At 51.0% G+C, this 19,710-nt stretch overlaps 7 protein-coding genes across 7 annotated transcripts; 2 read left to right on the forward strand and 5 right to left on the reverse strand.

Annotated features, from left to right (window-relative positions):
* Positions 1-159: 159 nt before the first annotated feature.
* Positions 160-859, reverse strand: ASPSYDRAFT_40713 (putative quinol monooxygenase). Its single transcript, XM_040846131.1, has one exon. It carries the CDS (start codon positions 675-677, stop codon positions 366-368), a length of 312 nt encoding a protein of 103 aa, XP_040705912.1. The 5' UTR covers positions 678-859; the 3' UTR covers positions 160-365.
* A 211-nt stretch (positions 860-1,070) lies between these two features.
* ASPSYDRAFT_144751 (SET domain-containing protein) lies at positions 1,071-3,187 on the reverse strand (the record flags this gene model as incomplete). The annotated part of the gene is made up of 7 exons (XM_040841462.1): positions 1,071-1,424; positions 1,502-2,078; positions 2,129-2,355; positions 2,403-2,447; positions 2,509-2,852; positions 2,891-2,957; positions 3,002-3,187. 7 exons carry the CDS (start codon positions 3,185-3,187, stop codon positions 1,071-1,073), a joined length of 1,800 nt encoding a protein of 599 aa, XP_040705913.1.
* A 245-nt stretch (positions 3,188-3,432) lies between these two features.
* On the forward strand, positions 3,433-6,061 carry ASPSYDRAFT_76052 (uncharacterized protein). Its single transcript, XM_040850841.1, has 7 exons — positions 3,433-3,755; positions 3,802-4,157; positions 4,210-4,385; positions 4,436-4,639; positions 4,693-4,836; positions 4,888-5,317; positions 5,410-6,061. Exons 1-7 carry the CDS (start codon positions 3,550-3,552, stop codon positions 5,646-5,648), a joined length of 1,755 nt encoding a protein of 584 aa, XP_040705914.1. The 5' UTR covers positions 3,433-3,549; the 3' UTR covers positions 5,649-6,061.
* Positions 5,725-8,254, reverse strand: ASPSYDRAFT_40719 (uncharacterized protein). Its single transcript, XM_040846132.1, has 7 exons — positions 7,895-8,254; positions 7,735-7,845; positions 7,352-7,689; positions 6,347-7,296; positions 6,278-6,300; positions 6,051-6,226; positions 5,725-5,972 (listed from the first exon to the last, which is right to left on the reverse strand). The coding sequence occupies exons 1-7, from the start codon at positions 7,964-7,966 to the stop codon at positions 5,801-5,803; spliced, it is 1,842 nt and encodes a 613-aa protein (XP_040705915.1). The 5' UTR covers positions 7,967-8,254; the 3' UTR covers positions 5,725-5,800.
* A 496-nt stretch (positions 8,255-8,750) lies between these two features.
* ASPSYDRAFT_40722 (uncharacterized protein) lies at positions 8,751-11,601 on the forward strand. Its single transcript, XM_040846133.1, has 6 exons — positions 8,751-9,398; positions 9,452-10,282; positions 10,334-10,659; positions 10,708-10,923; positions 10,983-11,234; positions 11,294-11,601. The coding sequence occupies exons 1-6, from the start codon at positions 8,881-8,883 to the stop codon at positions 11,344-11,346; spliced, it is 2,196 nt and encodes a 731-aa protein (XP_040705916.1). The 5' UTR covers positions 8,751-8,880; the 3' UTR covers positions 11,347-11,601.
* Positions 11,602-12,596: 995 nt separating this feature from the next.
* ASPSYDRAFT_143247 (uncharacterized protein) lies at positions 12,597-15,560 on the reverse strand (the record flags this gene model as incomplete). The annotated part of the gene is made up of 7 exons (XM_040841324.1): positions 12,597-12,738; positions 12,872-13,898; positions 13,956-14,094; positions 14,155-14,262; positions 14,364-14,389; positions 14,416-15,083; positions 15,169-15,560. 7 exons carry the CDS (start codon positions 15,558-15,560, stop codon positions 12,597-12,599), a joined length of 2,502 nt encoding a protein of 833 aa, XP_040705917.1.
* Positions 15,561-16,150: 590 nt separating this feature from the next.
* ASPSYDRAFT_27764 (Zn(II)2Cys6 transcription factor domain-containing protein) lies at positions 16,151-17,574 on the reverse strand (the record flags this gene model as incomplete). Its single annotated transcript, XM_040844435.1, has 3 exons — positions 16,151-17,389; positions 17,442-17,505; positions 17,561-17,574. 3 exons carry the CDS (start codon positions 17,572-17,574, stop codon positions 16,151-16,153), a joined length of 1,317 nt encoding a protein of 438 aa, XP_040705918.1.
* Between the last annotated feature and the right edge of the window lie 2,136 nt (positions 17,575-19,710).

Below are 19,710 nucleotides of genomic sequence, written 5' to 3' on the forward strand. Positions count from 1 at the left end.
CTTGAAAAGGAATGGGCAGCTCTTCCGGGTGTGCAAGCCTCTGACAATCCGCAGTTCTCTGCCGCTGAGGTCGTTTTGATGGATAAGGACGTGTCTGGTGCAATCAGAGGAATGATCTAATGCGCAGCCTAAGACAATCACTAAACCAGATATAGCCAAACAAAGGTGTTGTACGGGCAGAGTAATATGATGAAGTGAAAAGCCTTCTTAAGCAAGCGAAGGCAGAGCTGATTGATCAGCTAGCGCATTTTAAAATAGAAATATGTAGTACACATATATAGAAAATGTATCAAAGACTGTTAGCTACCAGTAACCTTTACATACATTTCAGACATCAAGTCAAGGCGAATATTTAGTTAAATCATTCACTCCTTCTTCTCCTCAAGCTCCTCAAACCGCCTAAGATCCATCTCCTTCTCCAACAACGGAATAACATAAGGATCGAACGTCTTCCAGTAAGGGTTATTCAGGTGGTAAGTCTGCGACCCCTCGTTGAGGTAGCGCTCGACAATGCAAAAGTCCTGCGGGTCGTGGACGGACTGCATGACGTGCCAGGAGAGCGTCTCCTTGTCCTTGGAGTACACGGCCGACGCTTCCTGGAGCTTGGCGGAGAGCTTGGAGATGCTCTCCTGGTCGGGCTTGGCCCTCATGTCTGTATCGGGGTGGGTGGTTAGCATTGCATGCGGGGTTGTGTTGGTGGGGTGAAGGATTTGGAGTTGAGTTGAGTTGGAGTTGAGTTGGAGATGGGGATAGGAATGAATGGCAACGCACGGACGACGATCGTGTAGACCATTTTTATTTCAGAATATCTGATGCTTGAATACTCAGGATACAGAATATGACTGAATGAAGACGAAGAGTGCAGTCAATCTCAATCAATCTACACCGGTGTCCTGCTATGTGTGCTTATGTCACCGGGAAATCCACGTGACGTTTTAGTCAGCTGATCTAGGGCACGCCCCAGAAGTATACAACATAGAAGTGCATTACAGTGATTAAGCGATTAAGCTCGTTGGAAAGTAATTAACCATGATTGGCCGTCCTTAAGATCCTTATATCTAGTCCAAAGATTAACTCAAGGTAGTATTCCCAGAACGACCACCAAACCGACAACAAGCCTCCCCACACAAACACCTCTTCCCCAACTCCCTCCAATACCGATCCGAATAATCAACCGTGACTTCACTGCCCGCAGCTACACCCCTCGAAACAACGATAATCCGCTCGCTCCCGCGCCAGTAGAACCGCTGGAACTGGCTATTCGGCCGGCACGAGTGGTTGATGAAGCGCGTGAAATTACCCATCTCGCCCTGGAAGATCTGATACGTCCGTCCGCTTGAGCCGCCGATCATTACGTCCACGTCTTCGATGCCGGATGTGATCAGGCCGGTGAATTCGGCGATTGCAGTACCACGGTCGAAGGGCTGTTTAATACAAATAATCAATAATTCAATTGTTTAGTGGCGGCTTAATAGGAATAAGGCAGTAAAGGGGGACGTACACAACGCGCAACAACACCGTTATTCTTCCCGTTCGCCGTGCGAAAGATCTGAACCGGAACAGGCCCACGGACGCCCCCGAATAGCGCAGGGAAGCACATGCACTGATTCTTCTGGACTTCATCAGACTGCCTCTCGTGGCATAGGGCGCAGATATCCGGATTGTCCAGCCCAGGAACCCCTCGCGGGTCCGTTGTCCCATATATACTCGAATCGAGCACGCACTCGTCGATGAAGCGGTACTGAAACCCATTCGGGAGCTGCGACTGGAGATGTTCGTATGTAGAGTCTAATGGTAGGGCTGGTTTATCTGTACTACCGGTAGTGACCCATTCATGCGGATGGCCGTGGTAGACGCGCGGGCTGTCCTGCTGTATAACCTGCAAAAGATCCCTCCACTCCGGGTGCAGGGTATCGGCGGCGACTTCGAGACTGGATCTGATATGGCCCAGCCGGGAGAATAAGAGGTCGCCGAACTCTGCGCGATACTTGCAGAATCTGTACACGCCGGCGCTGGCGAAGATGAGGCTTGCCCAGCCGCCGTGGTCTTTTATTTCCTTGTATCCGCGCCAGATGGCCCTGTATGATTAGCTATATATATATATAAACAATTTAGTAGTTATACGTACATCCGGTTCCGCAGATCCTTCTCTTTCCAATTTAATATAACGCAAGCTTCTCGTATGGCGATCATGCGCGCCTCAGTCTTGGATAGGATGGGTTTCTCGTAGCGGAGCACGGCTGTGCGGGCCTCGAAGCATTCGACCCAGAAAGCTTGGACGATCATTTCCAGTGCGCGTGAGGACTGGCTTCTATTGTAGTATTTCAAACATAGGCTGTTGACGGATTTGAAGACCTGTCTTGTTCAGTGGATGCATGAAGTGGTGTAGTGATGTAGCTTACCTCTAGACTGGCACCGGAGCGGATATTAATGGTGGGTCTGATATTCTGCTTCTGTCAGAAATACATTGTCTCTTGCGTTGTTTCTCTTGCAGGGTTTACAGCATACAGAGAAATCACAGCTGAGCTGAACAGACGAATATACTTGTCGCCATATTCCAGCGATCAGTTTATCTGTGGACGACGGCTCGAGAACCGGTGGTGTAATGCCCTGTCCGGGTTTGGACCGCTGTGGAAAGCGAGTATCACTGTGGAATTGTCGCACTGACTTTGGAGCCACAGAACCTGTACTCTCTAGGGAATCGTTACTATCTTCAGATGGCTCTATTTGCTGGGTTTCTGGAGCAGGCGCAAGTCGGAGCCCGCTCACTGTTTTGCGTCGCTTGGAGGATTGACAATTAGAGATATCTGAAGTTGGAGTTAAACTATCTCCGTGATCCTGAATATTGTTAGCTCAAGTCTATTGATCTGGATATGTCGCACCCTTGGACTAGGAGTAGACGCCGGCGTGGGCGGAGGTAACGGCACAGCCGTCCCATTACAGAGGTCGATGCAGCCCTACAAAGTCAGACCAAGGATAAAAAAGCGGAAATAAAATATACAAGATGTAATGAGCCCTTGTGCGATGCTAACTGGGCGCTGGTTATTAAGGATGCATCGATTTTAAGAAACAGAGACTCGCTGCTTGGGCTGGCCTTTATGGCGGAAGCGAGCTGTGCTGGGAAGACGGGGTTGTGAAGCAGGTCGCACAACTGTAGCACCAGCGGCGGCGCAGAAGTGGAATCCATGATGTATACGTCATTTATCAGATCTATAAAATAGAAAACACCCTGAAATCAGCGAGAGGGAGGAATAAGGAACGCCTGCAGCCAAGACGAAAATCTGCCCGGGCTGGGCTGCTGACTCAGCATTACAGTATGTCTACATCACAGGAACAGACAAGACGATGTTAGACGAATAAATGGTCTTGATGATAGAAAGGAGTTTATTGATTCTCGAAGAGTGCACTGAGCTATACTGCTATACTTCAGACCGGACGTGGAGGAAGCAAACCTGCCCCAATCTATACTAACCATCTAGCCATACTCCAGCCATGGCTATATAAAGACCCCCACCGAAGTTGAAAGCCTCACCTTTCCAACATTCAACCATGTCAGACATGTCGACATCAACAAGAACGGAAAAGTCCACGTATACCTACGCTGGTCGCCATGGATGGAAGCGTTTCCGTGTATTGAACCCAGGCAGAGGCATGTACCACGATGTCCGCCGACGACTACCCTACTACTGGAGTGATATTGCAGACGCCCTGACCTACCGAACAATTGCAAGTACAATTCGGATGTACTTTGTCAAGTAAGTTTATAGAAACCAATTCCAGGCCATCATCTAACAACGCAAGCGTACTCCCCGCCATCGCCTACACTCTCGACATGTACCGACGCACAGGCGAGTTCTACGGAGTCAACGAGTCGCTCTTCTCCTCTGCACTGGCGGCGATGATTTTCAGTATTCTCGGTGCACAGCCGTTGACTATCGTGGGAATCACCGGTCTGATATCGCTGTTCAACTATACCATCTACGACATTGTGGTCATCTACGAGCCCACCATCTACCCGAACTTTATGTGCTGGGTCGCGATCTGGGGTGCGATATTCCACTGGATCGTTGCTGTGTGTAATCTCTGCGACTATATGCGCTACGTGACCGATTTCTCTTCCGAGTCGTTTGGGGCGTATGTTGGGATTATCTATTGCAGTACGTTTCTGCACCTCTTTACCTTTTTTACTAACTGTACTAACTGTACTAGTCAAAGGAGTGGAAGAGCTCGTAAACGAGTTCACCGTCTACGGAGGAACAGCTGGGTTCTTAAGCTGTCTGATTGCCATTCTTTACTTCCTGACTATATACGGTCTGGAATGGCTAGGGTCGAGCACAATCTGCCGACCCTGGTTCAGGGGACTATTAGCGGATTACGCTTATGTGGTATGTCAACAAGCCTCTTTTATATACCTATCCTGTCTAACTACAAGTAGATAGGAACGCTCTTCTGGACCGGCTTTTCCCATATCCCAGGAAACCTCAAAGCCGGCGGAATTTCATTCGTTCCCATCACCAGGGCATTCTTCCCTACGCAGTCCCGCGGCTGGTTAATCCACTTCTGGGAGCTCGAGGTGAAATGGATCTTTGCGGCTCTTCCGTTTGGGTTTTTGATTATGCTGCTGTTTTATTATGACCATGTATGTTCACCACTACAACAGACATCGGTGTAAAGTCATGCTAACAGTTCCAGAACGTCAGCAGCCTCACAGCACAAGCCCGCCAATTCCCACTCAAAAAGCCAGCCGGCTTCCACTGGGACTTTTTCCTGCTTGGATGCACTACTTTTCTTGCTGGGATAACGGGCATCCCAATGCCAAACGGACTCGTTCCGCAGGTAAGTCTCATCTCGTTATATATATACACTACATAATGCTAAGTAGGATAGGCCCCCGTCCACACCGACTCCCTAACAATCTACGAAACAGACCTCCACATAATCAACACAACCGACGACCCAGGAGAAGACACCGAAATCCGCCGCCCAGTCATTAAAGCCACCGCCGTGGTGGAGCAGCGCATCTCGCACTTCCTCATGGGGCTGGCCATAATCGGGACAATGACGGGTCCGCTGCTTATAGTCCTGCACACGATCCCTGCTGCGGTGTTTGCGGGCGTCTTCTTTATCGTTGGATGGGGGTCTATTGAGTCGAATGGGATTTTGAGGAAGATGATCTTTCTCCTGCGTGAGGATAGGTTTGTTTCGAGGGATGAGCCGTTGTTGGGTCTGAGGAAGAGGAAGATAGTGCTTTATTTGGGCTGTGAGGTTCTCCCTGTTGCGGCTTGTGTGGCGATTTCGCAGACCATTGCTGCTGTTGGTATGTTTTTTTTTTTTTTTTTTCTCTCCATATCCTGGGTTCTGTCGGGCAATGTTCTTGAGATAGAGTGTGATTTTGACTAACTGACACAGGCTTCCCCGTCTTGATTATCGCTATGATCCCGTTCAGGGTTTGGGTTCTGCCGAGGTGGTTTAGTGATGAGGAGCTTGGTATCCTCGATGACTTGACCGCTAGTAATAGTGCTGTGCTGGGGAGTTTGGGTGGGATGCCGTCGTTTGCAGGAGAAAGGAGAGGAATTGATGCTGCTGAGAGGAGACATTCACATCAAAGGCGTACTGTGAGGCAGCGGTCTGCAAGTATCTCTCGGTAGGATGTGACGATGAACAAGGGTGTTTCATGTTATTGGTGGTGCAGAGCATATACTAGTTGGTAAAATCAAGATAAATAAGTGAACCCGGGACAGAGCTACTGAAATGTATAGAAATATACCATTATCATTCATTAGATATAAACAAGTCCATCTCACGCATGTCCATTTGGGAAACCCCTCCCCTCAGAATTCCCAACCCCAGGCCCAAAATCCAACAAATCCTCAGCCAGCCGTTCCAAAGACTTAATCTTGCCTCCCTCGTCCTTGACATCGGGAATGAAGAAATACGTGATAAGGAGACCAAGAAGCATGAATGCAGAGAGACTGCGGCAGCGACACAGTTAGCCTTACCTATTAATAGAAAGTGGCAGACAGGTAAAAGTCTGAGAGTCTGATACGTACCAAAGAAGTGCATAGCCCAGCCAGTTCTCAGGCTCAGCACCTTTGTCACTCGAGCCTTTCCCGAAGTCTACAAAGCTGATGAAGCACTGGGCTATCACCGAGCCGAGTTTGCCTGAGGCGGCGGCGAGACCGTGGCAGGTGCATCGGAAGCGAGTGGGGAAGAGTTCTGCTGGCATCTAATGCGCTTGTCAGTACGTATTTTATTGAATAAGATTAAAGCGACGTACGATGTATGTAGTTGTGTTCGGGCCTGTAGTCATGTTAGCTAGCCCTAAGTGAAGAGACAAGAAACCCACCAAAGTTGAAGAAGATCTGAGACAGGATATACAAGACGATCAGCGCACTCGGATGATCCGTCTGCGCGAGCGGACGAAAGGTAGCCCCGATAACGATATTCAGGACAAAAAGCCAAAAGAAGCCATTCAGTTGGATATTGCGACGTCCCAGACGGTCAATCGTGAGAATCGCCAGGAGGTTGCCCATCACGGCGCCGATGGAAACGACAACCATGCTCTTGTACGAATTCTGGAAGAGAAAGTCAGCAACGCCTGGCTCGGTGCTGTCTGATGATCTGCCGTCCCAGATCGTACTAATGACTTTGGGACTGATCAGCCCGAGGCCGTAGAATGGGAGGTCTAGACAGAACCAGCAGAAGCAGGTCGCGAATAGGATCCGGAATGGCTTGGGCTTGGAGGCGAACAGTTTGAAGGCTCTCCAGAAAGTGCCTAGATTGACCGGTCCTGCGACCTCTACTACTTCTTCTGAGGCTGAAGAGTGGCTCGTGTTGAGACTGGATTGATAGGAGTCTGGCCTTGAGGTGGCGGGGGACAGGTCGGTATCGGCAGGCTCACGAACTTGTCGCATTTCAGGTGCAGGCAGAGCTTCGTCGGATCGAAAGAAGTAGGACACATCTGCTGCAGCTTGTAGACTGTTCTGGGTGACCTCTGCCGTATATCGCGGCGACTCGATGATCGTGAGCCGGAACCACAGGGCGATAAATGCCGGGACAGCCCCAAGACCAACAATGAGTCGCCACATGGAATCGACGCCCCGGATACAGTCGTCGTCGGCGTCCCTGAGCGGGTCTCGAAAGCTGCAGGTGGCATTATCGCTAGCATCGACCTTGAGCCGGTGATGGAAGCCGGCGACGGCAACCAGGGCGACGAGGTTGGCTGCCAGTTGACCGAGAGACTGGCAGAAGAACACAGCGGCGAGCATCCGGCCTCGAATGCGCGTGGGTGCGAACCTATCACTTTTATCAATATACTCTGCTGTCTGTCAATGTTGTAGGAAGAGCTCACTCGGCGCATATAACCGCCGACAATGGGTAATCACCACCAAGTCCAATGCCCATAAAGAATCGCCAGAATATTAACAAGCCCATAACATCCATAGAGCGCTGGGCGCCCTGTGACGCAAGTGCCACGCCCAAGGTCGTAAAGATCAGGACGACCAATTCCAGCCCGTACATCTTGCGACGACCCCAGATATCAGCGGCAATGCCAAAGACAACCTGTCCGACCAGAGCACCACCGAGCGTGGCAATACTCATGGCTACGCCGTAGCTTTTCGGTAAGTTATCCCTGTTATTGTAATAGACGATTCCGATCATGGGGTTGACCATGTTTACTGAGAAGATCTGCTTCGTTAGGTATGGCTATTGCAAAGTAGGAAGAGGGCTTACTGCGTAAGCGTCCGTGAAGAACCCAATGCCCGCTACAATCACAACCCACATCCATTCTCGTCGTTTTGCATTCTCCAGACGGCCGATCATGTATTCATGGCGCTGGGCCAGCTGTATGGCGTTAGTTTGCCTTACACGATGGGAATAATGCTTGCTTTACCGTATGGTGCTGGAAGTTCTCATAGTTCCTCCAAGGGTTGAGGTGCAACCGAACAGATGGCAGCAGCGACATAGTAGAAAATCATACAGAAAGTCATGAAAGCCATACAAGGACGATGGTAGAGAACCGTTTTCGACAGCGGTTACACCTGTGCGAGACATGTCCTAGTCATAAGTCTCCTCTCCCTGGGCAATGTGTGCCCGGGAGGCTGAGTGCGCCTCGTATGTCGACATGGGTCTTGAGTACCGCTACAGTGGCTGCTCCCCTGACAGCCTGTTTGCCCGGGCTATAAAAATAATCTAACCGAGACGATGCACAAAAACAGAGAAGCCTTGCCTAGAACAGTCAAGTCTTTGATCGTGCCCAGTATCCACGATACAAGATCTGTGCGGCTCAGTCGGATGGAGATTGATGGAGCCCACCACGACCGATCAATGACGCAGGATGCATTGAAAGAAACCGAGCAAGAGCAGAGGGGTTGAATATCATACAAAATAACCTCAGCGTCTCTTTTACCCACGTTGCGTTCCTGGGGAGTCTTATTGGGGAGGAGTTCGCACTAGGAAACGCCACGGCGGGCTGTGCTCAAGCTAGGAGGATCATGCAGCCAGGCATGAGCTCCGATATCATGAGTCCATGGCTGTGAGAACGTGGGCACTGGGAAACGCCAAACGGCTGATGGACGGACACAGGATCGATCTATTCTCCGAGCAGTCGTTGACTCGATCCCACGGCTGCCACCTGGCTTCAGCCTCGATTCCACATCAGCTTCTGTTCTGAGTATCTGATTTCCATAAGCTGTTGATCTGAGATCGACTTGAGCAGTGCTTTATTACCTTGATAGCTCCTTTGGTTGCTCGTATTTCTTCCTCGTGTCTCCACTTGACACTGCTATTTGTGCTATATCCCATTACTCACAGCGCCGTCTGTCCACTTATCCATATTTGAGGACCGAATCACCCTGCCTAGCTCTGAACATCAACAATATGAGCTACGGCGGCTGGAGCGTCGGAGACATCATCCAGGGTATCAGGCTGGCATGGGGCATCTACGAAGCCGTCGGGGTGGGGATGAGATCGGCGAGGAGTGAATTCGCTGCATTCCGAGTCGAATTCAATCTCATCAAGTGTGCCCTAGAAAGACTTGAAGAGTTCGAGAAAAACTGTGGAGAGGATCTCGACCTGGGGAGGGGCTATGAGCAGACGCTCTCACGATGCGCCGACTTTATCGAGAAACACAAATCGCTCAGTAAAGAGGCCGAAATACCGTCGGGCGAAGCGAATATGAGACGACCGAGTTTCGGAGAGAGGATGGTCAGTGTATGGGACCGGGTCTCCTGGCCTCTGGAGCGCGAAGAGGCCGAGAAGCTGCGAGTCAGCCTGGATCGATATGTCCAGATTGCCATCCTCAAGGTGACGTCCAACACCAGAGACGTGACGCGGCAGCTGGCGAGGGATTCGGAGCAGGCCAGGGTCGACCATCTGGAGATACTCAGGGCAGTCAAGTGAGTCTTCTTTGCAGGTTAAACAGCAGCCTACTGATGTGATGCTTGCACAGGACTATGAGCGTCCAAGTCTCCTCAATTCTTAAGCGATGTCTTCCTGACGGTGCTCCCAACGACCCAACCCCCGATGCGAAGTATCTCGCCAGACTCCAGCGCCGCCATCTGTCGTCGCTGCTCGACCCTCTCCCAGGCCTCAACGCCATCCCGGAAGACGACGTCCTCTCACAGTCCGACAGCCAGGCCGCGCTACAAAGGATTCAGGATATCACAGACAGACTCGGGCATTTGGCCCTGCGCCTGGATACCATCGGGAGGCAAATGACGCCGTCCCCAGAACGCATCCCCGAACGCATCCAGCCTGTCAAACGAACCAATACCAATGACAGTATCGGCAGTGACACGACCATCGTCGCCCCTGTTGTCGACTTACTGAACCAGATCGGCGACGAGGTAAGAGAGGCGCTGGACAAGGTTGGGTATGAGCACGTCGTCATCCCCGGCCAGCAGCAACCTGGACTCCACGGAAAGTCGACAAAGGTATTGAACAACGCAGTGGATGACTGGGACCAGTTCAAGGACTGGCTGCAGTTCCAGCTCGTTCACTCGTTACAGGTGCCCTCGGAGCGTTTGGACCAGAATCCTCCATCTCCTGAACTGCATCCGCTATCAAGGACACCTCCGTACGGCTCGTCGCCTCCTGCAAGCTCATATTTAACACCTTCGCCGCGATGGGTACCTCAGGACCATCTGGCAATATTGTCCCGTCCACCGTCCCTTAATCTCAATTATCCCCAGTCCCCGTCACCGTCGTCCGTTGACTCATCCTCATGGGACCGAAGAGCCAGTCTACAGTCTCTGCCACTCACTCATCACCCTGTCAAAGTGTACGTATCACACTAAACAGGACTATCGTATATAATTGACTTGCAGAGCAGACTATTCCCAGACAAGCAAAACCCGAAGAGCTCCCTCCATCGCCCAGTTACATGCCAGCTATCCGTCTACCTCCACCCCCGAACCAACGAGCCAGATTTGATCCAAGGCACAGACCCAGAGACAGGAATCAAACTCACGCACTCACTCAAACGAGACCGCGCATCCAGAAACACCGAGACGTCCATGACCCCTTACATTCGACACAGCCGGCACTCATCTCCTCTCAGCATCACATTCATGGGCTCGCACCGGCTGAAGCTCGAGCAGGACAGCAAGGTCCATCGATGGCACATCTCGCCTGTATATATCTGCCAAGATCAGCAAGGTATCTATATTCTCACGATGTTGACTGCGGTTAACTAAGACAGACCAGACTTCGATATGTTCCAAAGCACTCTACTACGCCGAAACGTTCTATTCTGCGGCGATGTGACCTGTATCCAGACTAGTAGTATGGTGGAACACTGCTCGCAGGAAACAGTCCGCGTCTTACAGGATCCTATCACCGGTTCAATATCCATCCTTTACTTCGCGTCCAACCGAGGGCCACGGCCGCAGTCTACTCTCAAGGGGTTCCTCGATTTACCAGGTTAGTTAGATACCTCCTCCCCATAATCCCCTCTCTAGCTAACCACCAACCAAACCCAGTAACCGACTTCTCACTCCCCCCAAAGGCCAGTAAGCCGCATCTCAAACTCCCCCTGCAGCGCCCCCAACGAGACGGATTCGGATTCGGCGGGCCCCTCCTGCGTCGGAACTCGGTGGAAAGCTCAGCTACGACTCTGTCCCAGGAGTCTCGCACGTCCCGGGGCTCGTCGACGGTCTCGTTCTCGTCATGCTCTGATTCCCCGTGGAAAAGGGACGAGAAGTGGGTGCAGTTTTGCTTTGAGTCTGATCGAGGTATGTACACTTTACCTATACTTGTATTTACTTTAGTTTGGGCTGACGGTGCGCTCAAGGGGCTGAAGCGTTTCTCAAGGCGTTGCGGGGCCAATCGTCTGAGGGTGTCTGATTGTTGTAATATTCGTTCTTTTTCTTTTATCTGTTTCCTTTTCCTGCATAAACGGCGCTAAGGGTTGGTTCATGGTTCGCTCGCATGGCCTCTTTCTTTTTCTGATGTATAGCATGATATGGTATGATATTACTTAGTACGAGCTTAAGTATACCCAATTGTTGTTAGATATTGCAAGATGGGAATAATGGCAAGGTTTATGTGTAATTAATTGATGACATCCGCATATACAAAGCAATCAATACTTGTGTTACCATACGAGTTCAATCTGGCGGAACACAGGGAGCTCCTTCCCCAAGAGAGCACATACCGTATTAAGAAGGAGCTTGTTTCCAACTTCTCCCGCAACACAAATCAACCACCCAAGTTCTCCAGCGAGATCCTCAACTACGAGAACACTGCCCGACCATGGTCGAAAACCCGACGGAATACGCAGATTCACAACAAAAGTTGACTATAGTATTGGGTATGGCGAATCTGACCCGCCAGAGGCAAACCTGGCCATCATAGAGGCCAAGTGCCCAGCAAACTTAACTTTAGCGCCGCAAGAACCCAGCTATTGGGCTACCTTGGTATGTACTATTCCTTAAGATGACTACCCTGACTTTGGTTCTAATGACGTTAGCTACAACACAGCATCTCCGTCGAGAAAAGGGCAAGCAAAACCTTACACTATACAGCCTCGCTACAGATAGCCGATACTTCACCTTCTATCGTCTTGCAGCAGATGGAGCGGTAGGTCTAAAACCAACTATACTTATTGGTTTATTACTGATCAAGATTTAGTACTCCAACAGCGTTCCATATTCATGGAACAGCCATAAGGATTTTATCTTCATCTACCTCTGCTACATAAATCTGCAGCAATGCAGATAAGTCCGACAACAACCTGGGAGGACCGGCCATCCTTGGAGCAATCCGAACAGATGCTGGGAATAAAAAGCTCGAATAACTAGCCACCGCCATTCATCAAACAACTATACCATCTCGGGGATGCAGCTCGCCGTGGTTAGAAAATGGCCAGCGTGGTTAGGCTTGGTATTACCACTAATTCCACACCATAACTATACCATGTATTAGGGTAGTTTAATATTTAAATTATATCTTACGACGGTTTAATCCCGGTTTAGTTCTATAGTCACACCGACCTGCTTCTCTAATCATGCCGAGGTGTAGGCCCTACCATCTCCACCAAGCAGCGCTTCCCTTTGGGAGACAGGAGAAAATGCAACATCATATCCATATCTCCGTCACACATACCCTCCCGCACAGACATTCTCGCCCTCGGGAAAGAGCAGAAGAAAAACGCTGTCGCAAGGCGCAATTCCATCCGGGCGAGGTGCAATCCAACGCAGTCTGTTCAGTTCAGCTAACAGTACAATCAACATGGATCTGGTACGTACTGCGGGATCCAGCTCCAAATGGCATGAAGGCGTCTTTCATGGCCTTGCTCGGGGACTCCCATCGGGATGGGTCGAAACTGTCAATCTCAGCTACGGCAACATTAAGAGAAGGCGATGCTGACCTTTCTGGATCTGTGAATATCTGCGAGTCTCTCTGCAGCGAGTACAGCTGTGTAGCCACAGTTGTACCACCCGGCAGCCAGTGCCCAACCAAAGTGCTGCCTTTCTCTGGCACAACACGAGGCAGGCCAGACGGGACGACAGGGTAGAGACGCAGGGTTTCGTTGATGACCTGGTTCATGTAGGGCAGACCTCGAAGATGCTCATCAGAAAGACCATGTTCCTTAACCTGTTCAATATCAAGCTCGGTAACCAGCCTCTCCTGGATCTTCTTATCCTTCAACATAGACCAGATGAGATACACCAACGTATTCGCAGTGGTATCACTCCCCGCAACAATAAACGACTGCGCATCATTCCTAATCTCCCGATCACTAAAGCACTCCCCTTCTTTGACCTTGCTCGCCGCATACAGATTCGTAAAAAGCGTCGGCTTCGGCTGATCCGGATTCAGCGCCAGATGCGACTTATACCGATCCACCGACTGCGCCGCATAATCCAATATACGATCCGTACTCGCCACAACCTCCTTAAAAACCGACAAAGGGAAAACAGCAGCAACACTCATCGTAAACGGAAACGTAGCCCTAATCCCACCGATCTTCGCCACGGTCTCCAAATCCGCTATATACTGATTCTTCCTCCCAATCTCCAGCATCCGGAACGAATCCCCGAAACTCAACTCACCGATGATATCCGTCGCCATGAAGAAGAACCACTTGTAGATATCGGCCACGCCGCGCGGGGAGAGCGCCTCCTCGCGGATACGCGCCATCGCAAGCTGCACGCGGCTTTTCACGAGTGGTTCCACGGCGCGCAGGTTCGCCTCGGACAGCGGCGAGGAGAGCAGCCGTCGATGCCGTCGGTGGTACTCTGGGTCTGTGGTGGAGAAGATGCTCTCGCCGTCCTTGCGGTTGAGGAGGCGGTACCAGGGGGATTTGAGGAAGGGGCTGGCGATGCGGTGGATTTCGTGCGCGGCGCGGATGCAGGATATATCCATGGTGGAGGGGGAGATGCGCACGATGGGGCCTGGTCTTTGGCGTTAGTGGTTTGAACATTGTTCTAATAAAGAAAAGGGGGGGGTACCGTATTTCTGATGCAGGGCGTGCACGTAGCGAGGACGCTGGCCGGTGACGGTGTAGTATTTGAGAATCAGGTCGGTCCATTTTGTGATCTGGGGACCGGGGACTGAAGAAAGGGGGTTCTTAATTACGCGGTGGGCGAGCTGTGTTGTTAGTTTATTTATATTATATCAATCTATATCAATGTAGTAGTTGACGCGTACCGTGAGGAAGTATACAGCCCCGAGGATGAGCAGGAACGAGGGCAGATTGTCCACAATAAAGCTGAGCTGCATATTGGCGATGCACTTGAATGGAACGGGTCTCAGCATCTTCTATAGTGGTTTTAATAAGCGAAACTCGCCGGAGTCTGTACACCGCGAGTTGTGAAGCATGTGCGCATTTGGGAATACCACCTCTGCTAGGACAGAACACAGGAAAACACAGGAAACGAACTACCTAACGTCTCTCCAGTGCTAAATTACAGTCTTTGATCCGCTGGTCCATCAACTTGTCCGAGTACGGCTCCTCAGACAACACCTTCTGCAGCTCCCCCACGGCGCGCTCCATCTGTTTATTCCTCGACGACATTGGAACAGGCCCCTTCGTAGCAGCAAGCGCCTTCTCATGCTCCCAGATAATCTTCTTGGCAGTGAGCACCCTGCCCCAAAAGGCACTACTGTCATCCAAATACCACGTCTCATTCACGGGCACCTCCCACGCCTCAGGCGTCTGCTCGACAATATCCAACCACTTGTCCATATGCGCCCACCGCTGGTCCCCTAGTCCCGGGAAATGCACCAGAAAATTCCCCCGCTCGCCTTCATACGCATGAGCCCACTCATACGTATTGATCCACGTCCGCGGGAGATACATAACACTGTTCTTGAGCGCTGGCTGACTCAGTACCTTCTCCATGGCTGTCTGGTCGACCTGCACGCCGAGCGCGACTTTGGGGTTGTAGATCGGGTATCCCAGTGTTTTGATGAGAATGTCCACTGTCTTCTGATGCACGCGCAGGAAGAATATCCCTGTGTTTAGTCCCTTGTGGTCTTTTGTGGCGATCATATGGATGTCCTCGATCTCGAATGGCGGGAGGAATATCTCTAGCGGTATAGCTGGGTTTATAACGACTGTGTCGGCGTCGACCCACCTGTTGAATTATTAAATTAGCATAATGTACTCATCTCCTATATGCCTTTCTTCAAGGGAAAGGAAAGAGAGAGAGAGAAACATACATAAACCACTCCACCTGCTCCCCCACCGGCTTCGCCAACTCCTCAATCACCAACGAAAGCAAATAACTGGGTTTATTCCAATACCCAACCGCGATATCATTCTGGAGAACCTCCATGCCATAACCCCACCGCTCCGCATGCCGGCGATGACTCTGCAGCGCTCGTTCATAGAGCGTATTCCGGCTCCCGTACAGCATGGACACTTTCGTCACGCGCCGCGAGTTGCGGGCTGGGACGGTTAGGCTGCGGAGTTTCTGCCGCCAGGATGCGTCGTCATTATTTTCTGATCCAGTGTTTAGCCAGAAAATGCCGAGGAGTGTGGTGAGGGCGAGGAGGGTGATGATTAAACGTCTGGAGTGGGAGCGAGAGCGAGAGTGGGAGTGGACGATCATGGTATGCAGCACACGATTCACTGCTCGGGAGGATACATGACACAGCTACTAGCTGAGATAAATAAAAGTCAAGAGGAAAAGAAAGCCGGGCGACTCTCAGAGGGTAAATGTTGGGTCAGGGGTCCGTTGGTTAGGGCTATGACCACGTCCGGCGATCCGCTTGCGGAAATCGAGGGATGCCACGTTAGGTGTCAAATTCAAATACAACCTCGTTTTCCGAACGGTTGGCCCGATAAATCTAGACCAAGTAATGCATCTAGACCATGGAATGCGATCTAGACTGATGGGGGCGTTTTTTGTCATAATCATTCCCAACACGTCGTCCTCGTGTCGTCCCTGGAACCGGAGACAGGGACGTAACCAACACCAAGATAAAGATAATAAAGAGTTCTAACCAGGTAAACACTTAAACACTTTTATATGTTAGTATATCCATATTTTACGGTCGCTCTTACAGAGGCATTTATCGACGAGTATAATCACCCATCTGCTGGCTACTGCTTGTTCCTCTGCAAAATAATTAAACATATAAAGTGGATAACCATTCTGATATCAAGGAAATTAAAGTATGAGAATGCTCAGAAAATAAGTCACCCAACCAAATGCACGCCTTGAATACTTTGATCCCGTTCAAGGTCATCCAGTAAACCATCAAGCCTCCTCCTCATCTCCTCACACAGTCCCTCATGCCTTCCAGGCGACGAAGACACAGACACAGACCCAGATCCAGAGGCAGACATCGAGATATATTCCATCGCCCCCACCAACCTCCCCAAACAGACTCTCGCCCGTTTAACCTCTTCCACAAAAACCCTCCGGCAAAGCGCCATCTGCTCCACGACATCCATCTCAAACGCACCATACCGCGACCACCCCATCCCCGTACCCATGGTCTCGTAGATCTCCATCCTCCGCCTGAATTCCGCATAGCCAAGACTGAACAGGAACATCATCTTGTCCAGCGCCACCGAGAAGAGCAGGTGTCCCTCGTTGTAGGTGTGCGTGAAGCCGGGGCTATCGGTGATCTGGAGCAGAGTCGTGAGGTATCTCTGGCTGGCGACGAGGATGGAATCTAGCGTGGGTGTTGTGGACATCGACATCGACATCGACACTGGCATTGGCATGGAGACCGGCATCGACATGGACACGGGCATTGTTTCCGATATCGCGCTGGGAGATTTACAGGCCTGTGTGAACTGGATGGTGTGGTCGATGCTGTGGAGGAGGTTGAGATACCGGGTATACTGCTCGGAGGAGCTGATGACTGGAGATGGATATGCGTTCGGGGTGTTATTCTTCTTTTCCTCGGGGAGAGAGGCTCGGTAGGTGGATGTCGATATGGATTCGTCGTGCGCGTCGATCTCCCAGTCTGGGATCAGGAGGCCTGGATCACCTAGCTGGTCGAGTTCTGCTGTCCAACACAGGCCGTTCAGGTTGGATAGGTCTTGATCTGCCGGTGCGGGATACCCTGGTGGTGGTGGTGGTGGTGGTGAATGAGGATAGTAGGTTGCTTCACTCGCGAGCGGGAGTACACCGGTCGAGTACTCCTGGGTAAACGGATAACAGGCTGTAGAGACTGGTATATCATGTCGTCCGTAAGTTCCAGCGTTCGTGTTCTCGAACGTACGAGCTGTCGTGAGCAGCGGAGGGGACATCATCGGGGTCGACATCGAGGAGGACGAGCTTGAGATGGGCGCAGACGTCGCAGCGACACGGTTTGCTTTGCTCCGTTTTCCAGGGACTTTACCGATTCGAGAGATGGAAAAGGCGCAATTGAGATGGAGGTTTGAACAGCGTTGACAGCCGGTCTTCTCGCCAGAGCAGCGAACCTGACACGATATCAGATACACCAGTACGATGGATGGAATGGGAAAAGCATACCTTGGCCGCGTGGCATTCATTGCAGGCCGATCTTAGTTTGGGCGGTCTTTTTGAGTTCGTTTGTCTTCCAGGTATTTATTAGTTCCTCTGCTATCAAACTAGGGGAGGTCGATACCTACGAGGCCGGGTCCATGGCGTCGTTAGCAAAGTCCGACGGTGTGTCGTGGGAAGGCAGAGTTCAATGTGAATAGAAGCATCACTCGTCCACGTATATAGAGAAGGGCTTACATCTAGCCCATGCATAGATTGGAGGCAAGTGAAGGCTGGCGCTGCATTCTAGATACAATGAACCCAGGTATATTCTGTCAGCACACAAGCCCATCCGTCGTCGACGCACACGCCCGCCTCTACCGGGGTTAGGATTAGCCAGACACATTCTGAAAAGGACCGCAACAGTCTGAGCCCTGTTCTCGTGCAGGCAACTGGACCCTCGACTTGCAGGGTGCATGAGTGGGTGGTTGGATGGACTGGTTCTGTGCTGTGATTGCGTGCGCCTTCTTTGCGGTCCCCCGATCGCCGCTAGGGGGATACACCAAGTGCATGTGCAATCGTATCTCTGTCTTACACTTTCTTCATCGAAGACAGAGAAGTCCGTGCACTGAGTTTCGAGGCGCGATGGCCAGACCTTGCCTTGGTCCTCACACCTGCAATGAATACCGAGTCGGTATAAGGATTTGGAAATACACCCTTCAACTTGACCACAATACTTGATACACTCGTCTCCTCAGAAGACACTCTCCAAGTCAAAATCTCAACGATAGGACGTCGACACTACCCACTCCCAAGCCACTCAGCTCCCCATCGGCAAATAGCGCCGCATATCCCAAGGGGAGAGAGCATGAGGGTGCAATCGTCCTACCAGAGGACTGATTTCAAACATGGCCCACAATCCTCCCTCGCAAAGGCCTCAGATAGACATTCCCCTCACGATAAATTGAAGGCAGATAGAAAAGGTTTGATAGGCTATACCCACGACTATTGGTAGCTCCGTAGCTCCTTCGCTGAAACCGATGAATGTGCACCACGCACGCACAGACATCCACCCATCCACCCATCCATCCATCCTTCTAGCCTAAACTTTCCTTGATTCCATATCGCGTCCTCCTTCCTGCCGTGCAACCCAGCAAATGCCAGGCGCCGACCTACGCTGTTCTCGGAGCTGGATGCCAAAGCCGTGACGCCGTGATCACGGGCTGAGGGTCGATCCGGCAATTCCCGGGAGTTGCTCTGACTGGTGCTTCTAGATTGTTTTGGATTTGGGAATCTAAGGAGTGGACTAGGTCTGTTGCGCCTATCGACTGGTCTGTCCCCAGCGTGAGCATTGGGGGCTTTTGCCTGAGCAGTGGCGATGCCGGCCCCTCCTGTGCAACTTTCCACCGACAGGAATAGCTCCTGGTGCATGGCTGAGACTAAGAAGGGGACCTAGTATGGCCTTTCGACTCGCAAGCATACTGGATGAGTATTCTTGGGTTGATCAACTTTTGGAGTTTACGTTGAGAGGAAGTCGAGGAGGGTCAAGATAATGAAGACTTACAAGTTTAAAACAGAGGCCGCGATTATTCCAAACCTTTGCATCGAATTTATCGAATGTTCTTTATTTATGTCCCCTAGACGGACTCAGGGTAGCCCACTTCTGGAACATACATTGTCACTGCTGTAGCCCGGTTCAGGACTCGCCCGCCATTTTGCCCCCCCAGCTGCAGGAATTATTGATAGCGAGCCAAATCGAGGTCGACCGGTGAGAGATATTTAGCATCAGTTTCCACTCTATTCTTCTTGCTCAAGGGCAATATCATACATACTCTCGAGAATGGTTGGCTGACTGGCCGTGTGAAGAAGCAACTAGCTGGCGACATCGCACGTGTGACAGATTTCTCGGATTCCTCTATCACCGTGTCTTTCTTCCTGCTTTCTTCAAGCTGTTAAATCGAAGCGTCGAGAACCAGCCAGGATCATTAAACTGTGTGAACCCCAAATATCAGCAGGGGAACGGGGCGGGTCTGATAAGGTAGTTGGCCAGTCGTAAAAAAAAGAATCTTTACCTAATAGGCTACAATCAAGCCTTAGACACCGAACCAGTGAGGTCCTGGGCAAAGATAGTTAACTATCCATTGCAAAACGTCAAAGCGTGTATGATCAGGAGCGAGCGCCCACAGCGCACAGAGGCAACAACTAGGACAAAAACTTCCATTCGAGATCTCTCCTCCCCCGCTTCCTTCCTTTCATGCTGTGAAAAGTTTCTATCATGGTCATCCGAACATTCGTCCTG

The sequence above is a fragment of the Aspergillus sydowii genome (genome assembly GCF_001890705.1).
Source record: "Aspergillus sydowii CBS 593.65 unplaced genomic scaffold ASPSYscaffold_2, whole genome shotgun sequence".
Classification (NCBI taxonomy): domain Eukaryota; kingdom Fungi; phylum Ascomycota; class Eurotiomycetes; order Eurotiales; family Aspergillaceae; genus Aspergillus; species Aspergillus sydowii.